At 38.4% G+C, this 19,147-nt stretch overlaps 1 protein-coding gene across 6 annotated transcripts in view; it reads left to right on the top strand.

Annotated features, from left to right (window-relative positions):
• SNX25 (sorting nexin 25) overlaps positions 1-19,147 on the top strand; it is a 185,824-nt gene that overhangs the window by 130,355 nt on the left and 36,322 nt on the right. For 5 of the 6 annotated variants that reach the window (XM_077144246.1, XM_077144245.1, XM_077144249.1 and 2 more), the window contains exon 7: positions 5,402-5,583. In XM_077144246.1, the coding sequence (XP_077000361.1) occupies positions 5,402-5,583 (182 nt within the window). Of the gene's footprint in view, positions 1-5,401; positions 5,584-13,958; positions 14,012-19,147 lie in introns of all 6 variants that reach the window. The other variant, XM_077144251.1, reaches the window with a different exon arrangement.

Raw genomic sequence — 19,147 nt, 5'->3', positions numbered from 1 at the left:
TGTACATCTTGGCCTTCTTTTCTAACTTAGATTAAACATTGTGTGATAACCCAGTTTTTAAAAATGCACAGTGCTAAGAGAAACAGCCCAGGAATCGAGCTCAAGCAGGGTTGCAGTATGTTGCTGCTGCTGCATTCACTTTTCTTGATGTGAATATTTTTTGAATGATTGGGTTTTAAGGTCACCAAAAATGTATTCATCTGCATCACTGGATATACAAGGAATTTTGTACGTCAGGAGAATGGGTTATATGAGCATCATGTTAATCATTTAGCCCTGAGAATGGTGTTAGTTTTCTCCATCAAAAATAAACAGAATTGGCCATGCACACCAAAAAATGAGTAAATAAACAAAATTGAGGGTGCAGGGTAGTTCAATGGTAGAATTCTTGCCTGCCATGCAGGAGACCTCAGTTGAATTTCCGGTCCATGTACTTCCCAAAAACAAAACAAGCAAACTAAACAAAAAGCAAACAAACAAAAATTCAACAAATAGTTCCACAATAATGGGATACTTACATGGAAAAATAATGAACTGTAATCCCGCCATACAGCATACAAATAAATAAAAATAAACAGAGTTGTCTAAGTAACAAGTTGCTGTTGCAGTTGTAGCAATGGACTTCATGATCGGATGATGCTGTTGCATCACTCTTTAACAGTGCTTTTGCCTGAGCAGCCACATTTAATCAGGACACAAAAAAAATATTCTCAGCCTTGCAGTTGCATTTTAGGAGTTTTTAATTTTTTCCCATTCTTTCTTCTCTTTGAAATTTGCTTGTGGTTTCTGTCTTCAGTTTTCTTGAAAGAAGAAGAATATAGTTGTTGGTAAATGAGTGTCAATTTCATCTTCTATATGTCACTCTCTTTATTAGCATCCTTTAACCCAAATTTAAAATTGAGGCCTGGGTTTGTTCTATAAAAGCTAGCTTTTTTGTCCCCAAATTTTAGGGTCATTTAAATGTTACCCACAACATTTAGGGTTTCAGGATATACATTCAAATGTATATTCTTAAATGTGACCATTTTGTTTTCTGATAAATTGGGTCTTTCAGCATGCATTTGTTTAGGTATATAAACAGAGTGTGTTCTTTGCATAGATGAATTTGGGACCAGACTACAACTATGTTTTTTCTCCCACAAAAGGACCTGTGAGATAATATTTCTTCTTGTCAAGATGAACTGCTGCCATCAACCAGGTTCTTTTAGTCAGGGCCTTTCTATTAACCATGCATAGGAAAAGCCGAGAAGCCATTATTGAAATCAAATGGGATTAGGATTAAAACATGGCTTTTCTAGGGTACATACAGCCTTTCTGAACCAGCACAGTAGGATCGACATCTTGATGATATTCAACTTTCCTATTCATGAGCATTGAATATCTTTCCATCCGTTTAGGTCATTTTTTATTTCTTTTAGCAATTTTTTGTAATTTTCTGTATGTAAGTCCTTGGCATCCCTGGTTAGGCTTATTCCTAGATGCCTGATTCTTCTGCCTGCTATTTTGAATGGATTTTTTTCCTCAGTTGTCACCTAAGATAGGTCATTGCTTGTGTATAGAAACATTACTGATTTTTGTACATTTCTTAACTGGTTCATTGTCATTTGGCATTAAAACCAGCTCAGTTCTCTCCTGTTAAAATAAATAAATAAATAAAAAACCTTCCCTCAACCCAGACCTTCTTTCAGTTGGATATACAGTCAGTCTGTTCTCCACAAGGTCATGCTCAGTGTGTAGCCATTTAAAAATAGTAATTTTGTGTTTTGCACCAGATTGTATAATGTCAACTTAAGGAAATAAATCATTGTAATTATTTTAAAATAAAATTTGAAAAATTATGTGACAAAAGTCCCACAGCTTATAAGTGGCAGAGTCAGAATTCTAAGATAGCTTTGTCTATCTCCAGACTTTACTGAAAATCACCCCTTGGATTCAACATGGAGGTCACTAGTGATTTTGGCAACAGCAACCAGATTGGAGTAAGATGAAGAATAATTGGGAAGTGAAGACACACTGTCTCCTACCTCCACAGCCAAAATTCTAGAAAAAGCACAATATCTGATACATAGTAAGAACCCAGCAAAATGTTGACTATATTATTATTGACCTCTTGATAACATTTGACGTAATTTACTCATCCATTTGGCAAGTATTTAATGAGTTCCTTTTGTGTGCCAGGAACTGTTCTAAGTGCTAGAGGTACAGCAGTGTATAAGTAGACAAAAATACCTGCCTTCATCAGTTTACATTCAAATTGGTGAAGATAGAATAAATAGATAGAATATATAGTATGGCAATATGTGCTTTAGAGAAAAGTAGAGCAGAGAAAGGGAGAAAAGGGGTGTTGTAGGATGAAGGTTCCAATTGTAATAGAGTGGCCAGGGAAGGCTTCACTGACACCAGAATTAAAGACTTGACGTAGAGGAACTGGGCCATGCAGATAATATGGAGGAAGGTCCAGGCTGAGAGCAATGAGTACAGAAGCCCTAACTGTGGTGGGAGCAACCAGTGTGTTCAAGAAACAGTAAGGGAGAGAAGCCAGCCACCAAAGAATACATGTTCAATGTCTCCCTTTACAGGAAATGTCCAGAATGGCAAATCTAGAGACAGAAAATAGATCAGTGGTTCCCTAAAACTGGGGGTTGGAGGTGGGTTGGGGAGAGAGTGGAGAGTGACTTCTAATGGGTACGGGGTTTTTTGGGGGGTGATGAGCATGCTCTAAAATTGTGGTGATGACTGTACACCTCTGTGAATACACACTGAATTGTACCCTTTAAGTAGATGGATTACATGGCATATGGATTATATGCCATAAATAAAGCTGTTTAAATAAAGCTATTTAAAAAAAATTTTTTAAAAAGAAAACATACAAAAAAAAAAACCAACAATGAGACCAGTGTGACTGGAGTGGTGTAAAGAGAGAGGCCAGTAGTGGGGATGAGGTCAGGAGGATTGAGGCCAGAGTGCGTCAGGCCTTGCAGTCTCTCTTAAGAGCTTCAGCTTTGCCATGTGTGAAATGGAAAGCCTCTGTAGGTTCTTTGAGCAGAAGAGTGACATGATGTGATGTATGTTTTAAATAGGAATGCCTTGGCTGCCATGTGGAGAAAGGGGTGGCAAGGATGAAAGCGTAGTGACTAGTTAGGAGGCTGTTGAAACAAACCAGCCAAGAGATGCTACTTCTCCCTTTTCACCGAAATCTTCCCTTGGCATCTCTTTAAACCACACTCCCATCTGTTACCTGGTTTGCCTTTGTAATCTCCGTCTTCTATCTCACCATTAAATACAGGATTCACGTAAATGATGTCCTGGTGTCATCTAGTTCTCCCTAGGTTGTCTCTCACACTCTGGTGAATTCTGTTACCATCTGAGAGGTGAACAGTTCTGAGCTACAGACCTCACCTCTCCCCTTAGATAGCTCAGAGCCCTCCAACTCAGCATATCTTCTCTGGTGGAGTTTTGCTATATAACAACCATCCTCGAAGTTGGTGTTTTAAACAACAATCGTTTATTTTGCTCATGACTGCATTAGGTAGTTTCTGGCAAGAATGCCTCTTCACTGGAGAAGTCACTTTCTAGATGGCCTGGTCTCCTGGTACCCAGTGGTGCTGGATGTGGGTGGAGAGCTCAGCCAGGGCTGTGGGCTGGGGCCTCGGTTCTCCTCCATGGAGGCCCCTCCACTGACTGCTTGATGAGGTTTCCTCAGAGCTTGGGGCCTCAGGGCTGTTGGACTACATACATGGTGGCTCAGGGCTCTGAGTTGGTGTATTACCTTTGTTTGTTTGTTTGTTTGTTTATTTTGTCTTTTTATTAGAGAAGGTGTAGGTTTACAGAAAAATCATACAGGAAATACAGTTCCCATATACCTCCCTCCATGCACTGCAGTTTTCCTATTCTTAACACTGTATTAGTGTGGTAACGTGTTATAATTATGAAACTATTATAACTTTACTATTTATTAACCACGGCCTATAGGTTATGTGGGGTTTACTGTGTTGTACAGTCCTATGGTTATTAAACATTTTTTTCTAGTTACATATTATGACCTGGTACTTCTCTTTTTACAGCATACTGCTTTTTACCGCCTAGCCTGGAAAGTCATTCTGCCATAATCATAGGTACACCCAGGGTCAAGAAAAGGGAGCACATACCTACTTAGCAGAGGAAGATTGTCAAAGTGACACTGCAAAAAGAGCATGTGAGATGGGAGATATTATCATGGCCATCTTGGAAAATAGAAAATGAGGCAATGTCCAAAATTGAATTTATGATCTTCCACATACCTACTTTTTCTTTAGTGTTTCTGATTCGCTAATCAACCCTGCCATCTCCATGGCTGCTCATGACAGAAACCCAGGAGCCATCTTTGCTACCTCTTTTTTCTTTACTTTCCTTGGCAGCCAGTCCTCCACTCCATACCAGTTGTTTTCCTAAATAAATCTCTCAAATCCTTCCACTCCTCTCTGCTGCTGCTCCCACTGCCAAGGCCCCTGTTGAGGCCATTAGTATCGCTCTCCTCTGTTACTGTGGTGGTTCCCAACTGGTTTCCCTACTGACATCCTTCACCACCAGTCTATTTATTATCCTTCTTCCTGTGTAATCTTTGAAAATACAAATCTATTTATGAAATACTCCTGGCCAAAACCCATTAAAAGTTTCTCAGTGCTTTTGGACTAAGTTCTTACTGTGACTAAAAGTCTTTGCATCTTCTGGCTTTTGTCTACTTTCAGATTCATTTTGAACCACTCCTGTCCCATCTCTTTTTGTATCTACTATTCTTGCCTTCTTTCAATTCCCTTTTTTTTTTTAAGTTTTGTTCTCTTTCCTATTTCATGTTCTTCACTGTCACACTTGATATCTTCTCTGTCTGCCACACTCCACTCATATTCATATTTGTTTGAAGATAATTTTCTCAAGGAGGCCTGGGTTAGAATATTTGTGGTACTTGCACACCTGCTTCATAGCCCTTCTCACACTCGTAGTTGCATTTCCTTGCTGGACTCTTAAGTTTCATGAAGGCGAAGAATCAGTCTCGAATTCCAAACATCCAGCCAGTTCCTGACATGCTGAGCACTCAATGCATACTTATAAAATATGCGCACACATGAATACACACACAATTTGTGAGTGTGGAGAAGGTTTTGTTGTGTTTTGTTTTAGTGTTTTACGCTTGGGTAAAATTTGTCAGTGGTGATAAGGACCTGTCATATTTAGAAATTACTTTCATTGGTATTGTATTTGGGAGTATGCATATATATTTAGCATGAATTCAGTTTGGTTGTTTGATTTAGTATCCTGTGTTCAAAATGTGTCACATTAGACATTAATCTTGTTTAGAGTTGTTGTGTTTCCCTCTCTTGTACTGTGTCTTCTGACTGGGTACTGTCCATCGCTCCTATTCAAGGTAAAGAAACTGCTGCAATGAAAGCTGATCTGCTGAGGGCCAGGAATATGAAAAGGTACATTAACCAGCTGACTGTGGCAAAGAAGCAGTGTGAGAAGAGAATCAGAATCCTGGGAGGCCCTGCCTATGACCAGCCAGAGGATGGGGCTTCGGATGATGGAGAAGGGCCTCAAAGCCAGAAGGTAGAACTTTGTGGTTTCTTGTTTTGGCCATTTCATGTTTGTTATGAACCTCTAGTGTAACCACATATATACAGTCTTTTAGACTTAAGAAACATGGTACAGAACTACAGACTCGCATGCTTCCTTTTATGAGTCAAGGAATTATATTATTTGGCACCCTTGACTTGTGTGAATGGTCACTTATGTAAATAGGGATGATCAGTAGATGTGGGGTATTTGTATGTGTCTGCACACGTGTGTGTATTTGTCAATCCCTCACCCCTCCCCCAGACCCGCAGGTGCATTGTTGCGAGGGCCCAATCAAATCACCCATTACCAACTGGATAGAAATAACTACCCATGAAGTCAGCAGAATTTTATGTTATCTTACTTAACTCTCACACCAAGGATATGAAATATGTACTTGGTATCTCCATTCTTCAAGTAAAGAAATAGGATTAAGTTAAGTAACTTGCCTGAGACCACATAGATAAGAAGAGGCAGAAGTAGATAAAAGCCCAGATCTGGTTAATTCTTAAATCTGAGTGCTTCCTCACTAAGCCCTCTGTCAGCAGTTGTTTTGTGAAACAAAACTTTGGACTGTATGTTGATACCAATTTCTTAAATCATAGCGCTTAGGAAACTGTTCTAGCCTTACCTAGTACCAGCCCTTACTCTCAAAAGCCAGGCTATTTTCCCAAGACCTCGAGCATGGTAGGATTAAAGGAATCATCCACAGGACCATCCCACACCTGAGGAGCTTGGCTGAACCACCCGGGAACAGGACTTCTGGGCAAACTCCAGACCTCTTCGAAGGTGGCTGTTAGCCACAAAAAAGCTAGCATCAGTATAATTTAACTCTGCTTGGGGCGTCTTGCCTCATCTGTTCTGAGATTTTAGTCTCTTGGTCTTTTCCTGTTTACCTCTCTGTTTAAGTTCTGATCCTTATCTGTGACTTTCCCTTGCCTCCTTATCCCATGATGAGCTTGTACCTTTTTACTTGTTCCTGGCCTGATCTCCATTAGAGCCTCCTCAGGAAACTTTGCTTCACCTTTGGATCATCCCAAGCAAGACCAGAGTGCTTCTGTGGCATTTTTCATAGTTGCAAATGCAGCATCAAGGAGCTCTTGTTTAGAGAGAATGTCCCCAACCACCAGAGATCTATATTTCGTCATTAGCAGACATACCTTTCTAAGAATTTTGGCTTTGTGGTACAAAATGAAAACCTCACCTTTTCCTTGAACCTCGCCATCTACAGGAAACCAACTTTAATATAAAGACACTGATAGGTTGAAAAAGAAAGGAGAGAAAAAAACATGTTATGCAGACACCAACCTTAAGAAATCTAGAGTGGCTAATGGTAATATCAAAGTATACTTCAAAACAAGGAATATAACCTGGGATGAAGAACATTTCCTTATGATAAATGGGTACGTTCATTAAGAACTTACAATGATCCTAAAATGTATACAGTCAGTAAGAGAGCTTTAAAATACATGAAGCAAAAACTGACAGAACTGAAAGGAGAAAAAGTCCAAAATTATAGTTGGAGATGTTAACAGCACTCTCTCAGTAAGTGATGGAACAAGTAAGCAGAACATCCGTGTAAATATGGAAGACTAGAACAACTCTAACGTTGAACTGAAGCTGACTGACATTTATAGAGCACTCTACCCAGCAACAGCAGAATATGCATTCTTCTCAACTGTATATTGAATATTCACCAGGAAAGACTATATGCTGGGCCATAAAATAAGTTTCAACTAATCTGAGTGGAATAAAACTACACAGAGCATGTTCTCTGACTACAACAGAATTAACTTGGAAACCAATAATGTAAAGTGTACCAGAAAATCTTCAAATATTTAGAAATTAAACAATCTTTATCTAAATAAGGCTTGGGTCAAATATGAATCATAAGGGAGATTAGAAACTATTCTAGGTGGAATGGAAATAAAGAGCAATATATCAAAATTTGTACAGTGCACTTAATGAAGTGCTTAGAGGGAAGTACACATAGCTTATTATGTTTTTTCCCCACAGTTGGTATCTTGTGGATATGAGTTTATTAAAGGGGGCCAGGGCCTGTGTGGGTATTAGTTGCAGGTTGGAGGATGGGGCAGGGTGTGTGGACAGTGTTGCTAGCCTGAAGTGAATAAAGACAGGAGGTCAAAGGGGGACACAGCCAATGGAATGTTGGGGCCCATGGCATGGTGGTACACCTCTGGGAGGTGTGGAGATTGTAGCTGCCTGTCTCCACTTGTAGCCGTGGGGGCAGGGCAATGAGGAAGCGGGCTTCAGCTTCTCAGAGGCAAGCTTGGGAAGGAGGGTGATGTCACTCAAGATTCAGGGAAGGAGTGGCAGTGGTGCAGGGGCAAGCCACAGAGGGAGCAGTGGGCTGACGAGAGGCCAGGGCTCTGGAGGAGGGTGACCAGAGCCTCTGGGCAGCTGAGCACATACCATGGTGGAGCACCATGCCTGAGTCCTTCACCAATGGAACAATTCCTTCACCATGACCTTCACACAGCACTGGTGGTTTATGATAGCCCAGCAGCCCTTCTTTGTCCATAGGACATTCCTCTGGCATAGCTATCTATTCATACATTCATATCCGTATATCATTTTTAATGCTTATATTAGAAAAGAAGAAAAATCTTAAGTCCATGACCTAAGATTCTATATATTCTATATATATATAGATTAGAATGAGAAACTATTCTAAGTGAAATGAATAAGATTCTAGCTTAAGCTAAAAATCAAAACTGAAGTAACTAGAAGGGAGGAAAGTACTATGAAAACTGAAATAAATGAAAAAAATGGAGAAGCAGTTGAGAAAACAGTGAAAGCTAATTCATTGAAGAGATTAATAAGCAGAAACTAATTCTTTGAGAAGATTAATAAAATTTATGCATTCTATCTAGTTAGACTGATCTAGAAAAAAAAGAGAAGATACAGAATTACCAATACTAGTGATGCGGTGATGGGCCATCACTATAGATCCAATAGACAATAAAAGGATAGCAAGGGGGTTCATGGGTAGGTTAGTGGCAGAATTCTCTCCTGACATGAGGGAGACCTGGATTCAATCCCAGCCCATGCACCCCCCCACCAAAAAATGAATCTACAGATGGTGCTGCAATAATGGAATAGTCATGTGAAAAAAGAATGAAATGTGACCCCCATCATACATCATGCGAAAAAAAAAAAAAAGGATAGCAGGGAAATATTCTGAGCAAATTTAAAATAAATTTGACAACTTAGATGAAATAGGGGAATTCTTTGACACAAAACTGGCTAAAAATCTGAATAGTCCTAGATTATTAAAGAAAATGAATTTGTAATTTATGACTTTCACAGAAAGAGAACTCCAGACTCAGATCATTTCACTGGTGAGTTATATCAAATATTTATGAAAGAGATAATATCAATCATGGCCAAACTCTTTTAAAAGATAGAGGAGTTAACTCTTCAGCTCATCACATGAGCTATAACTCTGATACCAAATCAGAAAAAAATTCTGTGTTACAGATCAGTGTCCCTCATGACTTTGGACATAAAAGGGCTTAACAAAATATTAGCAAATAGAATTCAGCAATATAAAAAAGGATAATACATCATAACCAAATAGGATTTAACCTTGAAATGCAAAGTTGGTTCAACATTCAGATATCAATCAGTATACGTCATGGCATATTAGCACATTACAAAAGGAAAAACACGTGATTATTTCAACAGATGCAGAAGAAGCATTTAATAAAATTATAAACACCCATTTGTGAAAAATCTCAGCAAAGTAGGAATAGGTAAGAATTTCCTTAAACTGATTAATGGCATGTACAAAAAACTTTGAACTAAACTTATATTCTTGGTGAAATATTGAATGTCTTCATTCTAAGATAAGGAACCAGGCAGAAATAGGTTCTCTCACCACTCCTATTACCATTATACTGGAAGTTCTAGCTAATGGAATAAGCCAGGAAAAAAAAATTACACAAATTAGAAATGAAGAAATAAAACTACATTTATTTGTGACATGATGATATTCATAGAAAATCCTAAGGACTCTAAGAACAGCTGCTATAATTATTAAGTGCGTTTAGCAAGGTTGTAGCAAGGTCCATTATCAAATATGATTGTAGTCCTATATTCTAGCATTGAACAATTGGAAAGTGAAATTAAAATTGCAATTCTACTTATATTAGGTTTAAAATATGAAATATATGGTTAATTTTTTTAAATGTACAGTATGTATACATTGAAAACCATACAATATTACTGAAAGAAATTAGTCATAAATAAAGCTGTATTCATGGATTTTAAGACCTTCAAGAATTAAATCAGTAATTTGTAAATTGATTAAACGATTCTTTGCAGTCTCAATCAAAATTCTGGGGCAGGCAACGGTGGCTCAGTGGTAGTTCTTGTCTGCTGTGCCGGAGACCTGGGTTCAATTCCCAATGCCTGCCCATGTTAAAAAAAAAAAAAAAAAAATTCTAGCAGGGGTTTTCGGTAGAAATTCACAAGCTGTTTCTAAAATTTAAATTAAAATACAAAGGACCTAGAATGTTCAAACAAAAATTAACTTAAGTGGATTATAGATCTAAACATGAAAGTTGAAACTATAAAGCTTCTAGATAAAAACATGAAAGAAAAGAATTCACGACCTTGGCAACAGGTAAAGAATTCTTAGGATACTAAAAGCACTAAACATAAGGTAAAAAATTGATAAATTGGACTTCATAAAAATTTAAAACTTTGTCATCTGAAATACCATTAAGAAAAGGAAAAGGCAAGCCAAAACTGGAGAAAATATTTGCAATAGATATATTTGACAAAGGACGTGTATCCAGAATATAGAGAGAGATCTTACAACTCAAGAATAAAACAACTCAATTTAAAATAGGCAAAAAATGTAATGGACATCACAAAAAACATATCCTAATGGTCAAAAAGCACATGAAGAGTAGTTCAGTTATTTATCAGAGAAATGCAAATTAAAACCACAATGAGACACTACTATAATCTTACTAGAGTGGCTAAAATTAAAAAGATTGCCAGTCCAAAGTATAGGTAAGAACGTGGAGCACTGGAATTCTCATATAGTACTGTGGAGAATGGAAAATATTTGTAATGTATAACCACTTTAGATTACAGTTTAGCAGTTTTCAATAAAGTTAACCTATACTTATCCTATGACCCAGCAATTCTTGTCCTAGAAGAATATGAACTTATAACCATTCAATGACTTGTGCACAAATGTTTTTAGAAGTGTTTTTATATTAGCCCCAAATTGGAAACAACCCCAATGTCTATTGTCAGTTGAATGAATAAACAGATTGTGGTATATTTATACATGGAGTATTGCTCTACAATCAAAGGGAATGAACTACGATACATGTAGCACTGCGGATGAATATCAGTAACATTATGCTGAGCAAAAGAAGCCAAACACAAAAGAGTACATCCTGTATCTTTTATTTATATAATGCTCTAGAAGAAAAGATCTTGTCCATAGTGACGAGAAAACTTCAGTGGTTGCCTAGAGCTGGAAGTTCCAGGGAGCATTGACAAGGATGGGGCACAGGTGAACTTTGGGAGTTATGAGAATTGTTCTACATTTTGATTATGGGGTGGTTTCAGGGGTGTGTTAATTGTCAAAACTCATTTAAATGTTCAAAATAATCGACTGAGAAACATAAACTAATGAGTATACATAGGTAGGAATATTCAGGAAGTCTTACTCAAAATTTGAGACTCTCACTGAGACTCCTCTCCCTGCAAGGAAAAGAAAGCAAAATAAACAGGTGAATGAAATTAGCATATCCTCTTTAATACGCTGTTCATACTTTGAGAAGCAGAGGTTTCAAGATATGGAAACATAATGAATTCTTTTGTAAACAACAACTCACTATTCCCTTTCTTTGTAGGGTACTAACTGATCCTTGAGTTTGGTTTAAAACCAGTTCTTGGTCTTATATTTTCTTTTCCTGCTTGATAGTTTTTTCTTGACCTGATATTTTGATTGATACTTAAAGAAGTATTAATCAAAAAGATTTAAGTCAAGGATCTGCATTAGGAAGCCTTTGTAATAATCCAGTCAAGAAGTGTAAGAACAGGAATGCGTTTGGGGCAGCGCAGATGGAGACCAGCAGGACCACAAGAGTGGCTGGCTGTGTAGGAAGAGTCAGAAGAAATAAATGAGAGAAGGCCTCAAAGGTTGGAGTCTCTGAAATTTTAAGACAGACTGTTTTGTTGACAGAATTTTATGAATCTTCTTTGTGGTAGCTGGGGAGAGGTGACGGTCTGAAGCTAGGAACCAACTGAATGAGTGGGGTCATGTTTTGATTTTGCAGAATGGGGATGGGAGCAAGGCAGTGAGACAGAGCCAAAGGAAGATCAAGGAGGCAAACCAGAGTCTTGTAAGAATGAGGACAATTACCCCATTAGGAAGGCCTCCAGAGTAGAGGGCCCAGAATTGCTGGGGAGACAGTTTCAAGAAGAGCTTGTAAGGTTTAAATGGCAATTTTGAATGATAGGTTTAGTGTCAACTGAGTTTGAGGTTGGGTGTAGGAGTTATGTGTTAGATGCCAGGGGCAACGTAGTTTAAAGAGCCAGAATTAGGTTCTAGATGGATTAAAGGGAAGGGAAATTGTTGAGATGGGAATCAGGAAGCTAGCTGATTAATCTTGCTTTACAAATATATGTAGTCATGATATTTATATCATGATACTTATCAGGTGCTTTTTGTTTTTACTTAATAGTTTATTCTAATCTGTAACAGTAATTGCGATTGGTGAGAATGTCAGATCATCATAGCACATGGAACTGCTATACTGCCATTTCATTTTACCCCGCGGAAAGGTCTTCTGTGGTCTTTAATCCAGTCCTCTGCTAACTGGGTTGCAGTTGACTGCATTGGTTGTAAGCAACATGGGAAGACAACTATGGATAGCTGTCTGGGGCAGCTCTGCCCTAAGTAAATAGAAAAATAACCCCAGTATATGTTCTGACATCAGATCATTAGTGCAAATGTTGTGTACTGCCTTTATTTGCAATGCTATTTTTTAAAAACAGCTTTATTGAGGTATAATGGCTTACAATACACTCTACATATGAAGTGTGCATTTGATAAGTTTACACTTATGTATACATTCATGAAACCATCACTGCAGTCAAGATAATAAATGTATCTATCACCCACAAAAGTTTTCTCATGCCCCTTTGTAGTCCTTTCTTTGAACCCAATTAAGAATCACTGATCTAATCTAATCTTTTCAAACACATTTACTCATCTAAAATTGAACTTTTAACTACCCTGATTTTTGGCACCTGATGCTTTTTAAGCCAAAATCCTAGTGCAGACTTTTCCTGGTTAGTCATTGTTTTTATTGTCTTTGTTGTGATTTACAACAGCCATTATTCTCATAAAACCCCCAAAGTGGGCGATATCCCCATTTTACAGATGAAAAAGCTAAGGCTCAGAGTTAGAGTTACCTAGAGATCAGAGGACTTAGAAAGTAGCAGAGCTGAGATGAACAGCTAGATAGGTCTAGTTCTAAAGCCAGAACAAGTTTGATTGCATGGTTGCTTTTTTTTCATCCCAAACATTAAAACTGAAAACCTGTATTGCTTAATTTTTTTTCAATAAGGTAGCCCCCAAAATGGAAAGATAGAAGGAAGAATTTAAGAAAATATTAAGAGAAAAGAGGAGATGAAAATAGATGGGATTTGGAAATCAGTGGCAGTAAAAATCTGACCTCTTCATTAAGATCAGTGTTCATATCAATTTATTTGATGCAACACTAATCCAAAATAAACACTGTTGAGTGCAGACTAGACTCTGAAAGGGTTCCCTGACTTTGCTGCTGCTGGAGTAGAGTTGTTGTAGAGCCCTAAATCCCTCTTTCTTTCTTGACGTTCATATTTTTAGTTTCCCAGTTTTTCTTTTTTTGGCATAAATACAAATCAGGTAAATTCCTGAAGAGGGGAAGTATTTTATTAAAGGTAAGAGACTGCTACAGAGTCAGCCTGGTTTTTAGTCGCAGCTCTGCCAGGAATTAACTTTTGGCAAATTGGTTAGCCTTTCTACTCCATTTGTAAAATGGCAGTATTTATTGTAGCAGTCTGATGCCTGGCCCCCTCCTAAAAACCTGTAACAAAACTGCTTTAGCCAGGGACAGAAGTCAAGAAGGTAAATAGTCTGCCCGGAGGGAGAAGAATGTAATTACAGATGTAAAAAACGTTTAATTCTATCTTAATCTTAAACACTAACCTTGGTAAATATCAGGTCTTAGCCCCTTTAATAATTATACTAGAGACCCATCGTCCTCATGTTATATGGAATGTCCTTGTTCTGAAATCATAAATTGCCTCATACATTTCTGTTCCCATCACAGAGTGCTGCTGACTTTTACTGAACACCCACCACTGGAACGATCTTTTCCTGTTCGTAAGTCCCAATAAAATTCATGTCTGCCTCTGTGCCTAGTATGTTTTTCAATCTTGCTGTGGCCTCTGCCCATGCCCTATTTGCCAGTTTGAAAAGTATTATGTACCCTAGAAAAGCCATGTTTAAATCCTGATTCAGTTTTATGGGAACAGTTTCTTTTAATCCTGATTCAATACTATAGGTTGGAAACTTTCAATTAGCTTATGTCCATGGAGATGTGACCTACCCAGTTGTAGGTATGACCTTTGATTAGATGTAACTCCACCATTCCAGGTGGATATTGACTAGTTTTCTGGAATCCTTTAAAAGGAGAAACTTTGGAGAGAGTCAGAAATGACCACCACCTCAGATCTGACAGAGAGAGCTGATGTAAATGCTTGGCAAACAGTTTGTATTAGTTAGGGTTCTCTAGAGAAACAGAATCAACAGGGAAGACTTTCAAATATAAAATTTATAAAAGTGTCTCGTGACCATGGGAACGCAGAGTCCAAAATCCTCGGGTCAGGCTGTGAAGCCGATGATTCCACTGGAGGGTCTGGACGAACTCCACAGGAGAGGCTTGCCATCCAAAGCAGGAAAAGAGCCCGTCTCTTCTGAATCCTCCTTAAAAAGTTTCCAGTGATTAGACTGAGCATCACTCATTGCAGAAGACACTCCCCTTGGCTGATTACAAATGGAATCAGCTGTGGATGTAGCAGACATGATCATGATTTAATTCTATGAAATGTCCTCATTGCATCAGACAGGCCAGCACTTGCCCAACCAGACAAACAGGTACCACCACTTGGTCAAGTTGACACATGAACCTGACCATGATGCAGTTGCTTCAGAGAAGAGAGACACGGATGTGTGGAGGTGCTTGGAGCCCAGCAGCCATCATGATAAGATGCTAAGCCAGCCAGAACCTGAAAAGAGTTGAGGAAAGCCAAGTGCTGAAGGCCAACCGTGGAGAAGCAAAGTGAGGAACCCCCACAGGAACAGAGGCTGAAAGCAAGGGACCAGCAGATGCCAACCACTTGACTTCCCAGCTAACGGAGCTATTCTGAACAATGTCAGCCATTCTTGAATGAAGGTAACCTCTTTTTGATGCCTTAACTTGAACATATGTATAGGCTTAGAAGTATAAACTCGTAACTTAATAAATTCCCCATTTTAAAAGCCGTTCCAGTTCTGGTATATCGCATTCCGGCAGCTTAGCAAATTAGAATACTCTTCAGAACTTCAGGTCTGGACCAGAACCACTATATATAATCCATAGGTTCATGATAATCATAAAAGGATAAGGACAGCTCTTGGTATATAGTAAGGACTCAATAAATGTATGTATTATTAGTAATGTTAATTAAAAGGGAGTGTGTTTAGTGATGATATGGCTGTAAGAGACACCCATTTGTCGTCTCCTGTTTCAGGGTAAAACATTTCCAAGCTCCTAATTCTACATATTCTCTTTAGTGTGTTGTAGGTATTCTCATGAATACATTGTGAATCGTCTGTAAATAGGAAGTCCTGGGCCTAAGTCACTCTTGTTATCACCTTGGGGGCCTGTGAACATATTTATTCTTCTAAGCCCTGGACTAGTTTTGAGTCTGAAGTGGATGTATTTCCTGGAGAGGAGGTAACTAGTTGGATAAGAGGTAATCAACACAAAAAAAGGAAAATTGAACTTACAAAATACACATTAGGAAAGCAGATCTGGTGGGATTGGAAGGCAGTGAAAAAGAATAAAAATCTCTGAAAGGAAATAAAGAACGATTTGCCTACAATAGGCTGCCTTTTAGCCTGAGACATCCCATGGCCTTTAGTACATGTAATGTTTACCAGAAGGTACTTTGTCTCCTGCTTAGAGACCACTGATTGCGACATAATGTGCACACACGCACTTATCAGAGGTCTTTAGGACAGAAGGAAATTAGAACAAAGCTGGAACTTTGTCCTTTAGTAAAAGACCTGAAACACTGAGTTTTCTGTGAGCCTGAAAAGAGTTGAATCATAACAATGAGAGCCTTTTAGAAGAGGCCCTGAGCAAAATTGTGAAGTTAAGTAAAATTCTAAAGGACCACCTCTCTGGGTAGTTCTAGCCACCCCTAAATGCCCAGATCCTTGAGACAGGTTTTTACCAGATCTTCATCAGTTTGCTATGTTCACTTCTTTTCTCACTTCTAAAGGTCTCTTATTCTCTAGATTATTTACAGGGACAGAAATGAAAGATTATAGTTGAGTGTGCCTCTCAGCGGTGTGGTAGCTGTATTTTAAACTTCACTTGAGGTAATTTAAAAGAATGAAACTAATAGAGAGTTTTTAGTTGTTGGGGAAATGCTTTTGGAAAGTCTTTAAACATTAACGCTCAGTGTACCCTCCGTGAGTAAGGTAGTAGTGACACTTGACATCACTGGAATTTATGACTAACAAGTATTAGAAAATGAAAGGTATTGTTTTAGTTTGCTGAGCTACTGGAATACAATATATCAGAAATGGAATGGCTTTTATAAAGGGGATTTATTAAGTTACAAATTTACAATTCTATGGTCTTTCTTAAAAATGTCCAAACTAAGGCATCCACAGAAAGATAACCTTAACTCCGAAGAAAAGCTGATGTTGTCTAGGATTTCTCTGTTAGCCGGGGAGATATGGGGCTGGCATCTGAACTCCTTGCTCCAGGTTCATTGCTTTGTGTTTCTGATTCCAGTGACTTCCTCTCCAAGTGCCTGGGGGCCCTCACGTAGCTTCTCTGTATCAGCTCTCTCCAGGTTCTGGCTTGCTTAGCATCTCATGGAAATGCACATGGTGAGGTCTGCTGGGCTCGTTTCAAGAATAGCCGACTGAGCATCTATCGGCACAGCCTCTCCAAATATTCTGTGCTCTGTCTGACCTTTTACTAAAATGTTTCCCTGTGTCAGCTCTTTTAAGGACTCCAGTAAATTAAATAAGACCCACCTTAAATGGGCAGAGTAACATTTCCATCTAATCAAAAGGTCACACCCACAATTGGGGTTGTCACATCTCCATGGAAACAACCTAATCAAGTGGTATCACCTTACAATGTTGGATGAGGATTAAAAGAACATGGAGGCTTCATAAGATTGCATTAGGATTAAAAAAACATGGCTTTACTGGGGTATTTAACAGTTTCAAGCCAACACAGGTATTCATGGGTGTTTATATATAAAACCATATGTTAGGTCAGGGGCAGTTTCTCTAATGAAATAATGGCTTCATATTTTTGGGGGATCAGCAGCATTGTTTATGTCTAACCAGTGGTCCTGTCCCAAACCAGAAGGCAAAACCTATTCCTGAAAAACGTTTTTAGGAACAGTAAGAATGATTTTCTGTTTCCTGGTATTCCTGTTATATGAATAATATTGAACGTAGAAAAAGAGCTTACTGTTTTTACAACTTAGATCTTCCTTGGGTCAAGATCACACTAGAGCCAACTCAGAATGTTCTCTCATCTGAGTAGGTTATTCAGACATAGGAGGAGGCTGGGTATTGCTTTGAGTCCATTAAGTACCTCTTCTTTCTTCTCTGCCATTAGGATTTGGTTATAGCCTAAGGTAGTGAGGAATAAGAGTAGCCTGGATATGTTGAAGGATACAGTTTTTGAAAAGGTAAAAAATCATTCCTCTCATACAAATATTGAATTAACATCTAGCAAGTTTTTATTTAACCCATTATTTAGTGAGTTACAACTAGTATTAAGGAGAATTTAAAGAAACAGGTGTACATAGGACAATAAGGAATATATAAATGATTTACAAATAGATGCAACGCTAGTCTCTCCACAGGGCAATAATGGCATTCTACCATTCCTAATTTGCATTTGTGTTAGTAACTACAACTTACATTAGTTGTGAAATAACTTGTAGACCACAAAAGGAGTAGAAACCTATATGGAACCAGATAACAAGAAGTGTATGCTAGATAAGGCCTAGTTTTCCATTGAAGATTACCTAGTAATCTTTTTGGCTTATTTCAAAGTCTTTCATAATGTTTTCCTACAGATAATCAGATTTTCCAAAGCAAAATGCAAAACAAGTATTTGAAAGCTTTTTTCTAGCTTTAGCTATGTTATAAGGAAAAGGCAAGAAAGAACACTGTATGGATGCCATGTCCCACTCTTATTATTTGTTTAAATTAGACAATAATTGAGTCTTGAGAATCTGTAGATTATTTACTCTTCCGCTGTCCCCTGCTTCTCTTGGGCCTTGTTTACTTTTCAGAACAACCAATACAAAGAAATCCAGGCAAGCTGGGGGTGTGTAGTAGGGATTGACTTTAGAGACAACTTCTGGGTATAAAGGACTTAGAGGGTTGGGAATTGTGGGGAAAGGGATACTTTTATAAAGGAGCTCTGTGAGCTGTGAGTTAGCTTTCCTTTAATACCTTCCTAAAAAAAAATCTAACATACAGATAGAAATTACTTTTTATTTTTTGATTGCTGGTCACTGTTTCTTTAAGTGTGACCCTGTGCCATGGCTAGGCTCCATGGGAGGCTTAGGACTTAGGTGAACAAATGTGTGGACGCAATTCTAGGGAGGATTGTACCTTAGGTCAGAGTAGCACGTCAGGGCTCAAGTCTTGGATGAAGTCGGAACTGGAGTTGAGCTCCTCTTCCCACAACTACTTAATACAGTGCATGGTACAAGGAATAAATAAATACGTGTTAGTTGTTTTATTTTATTGGTTTTATAATTTAGAAAATCTTTTTTTAACAACCAATTTTAATCTAACAAGCCGTGAGCACAACAAGCCCAGGATTATGTAATATATTTGACTCCTAACTGTGCCATCTCCTTATCCTGTCACCCAGACGTTTGCCATTTGTATAGTTGTCACACAGTGAAATGCTCAAGAGGAATTTCAGGAGGAAAACAAACAAATGGAGTAGAAAACTTGGTTAATCTGTTACTGGACAAAGGCAGTAGATTCCTTTCCCCGATACGCTCAAATTCCTTACCAGTTCCTGAGGTACTGGGTTTTCTCAGAGGGGAAGAGTTTGTTACTAGGTGCAGTAATAAACTGCAATAATTCTGATAGTTTTATAGTTTCAAAAGATAGGCATGGGTGGGCCACGTGGCTCAGCAGACAGAGTTCTCACCTGCCATGCCGGAGACCTGGGTTCAATTCCCGGTGCCTGCC

Source organism: Tamandua tetradactyla, chromosome 26, assembly GCF_023851605.1.
Source record: "Tamandua tetradactyla isolate mTamTet1 chromosome 26, mTamTet1.pri, whole genome shotgun sequence".
Taxonomy (NCBI): Eukaryota; Metazoa; Chordata; class Mammalia; order Pilosa; family Myrmecophagidae; genus Tamandua; species Tamandua tetradactyla.
This window is presented reverse-complemented; position numbering and strand designations above follow the sequence as displayed.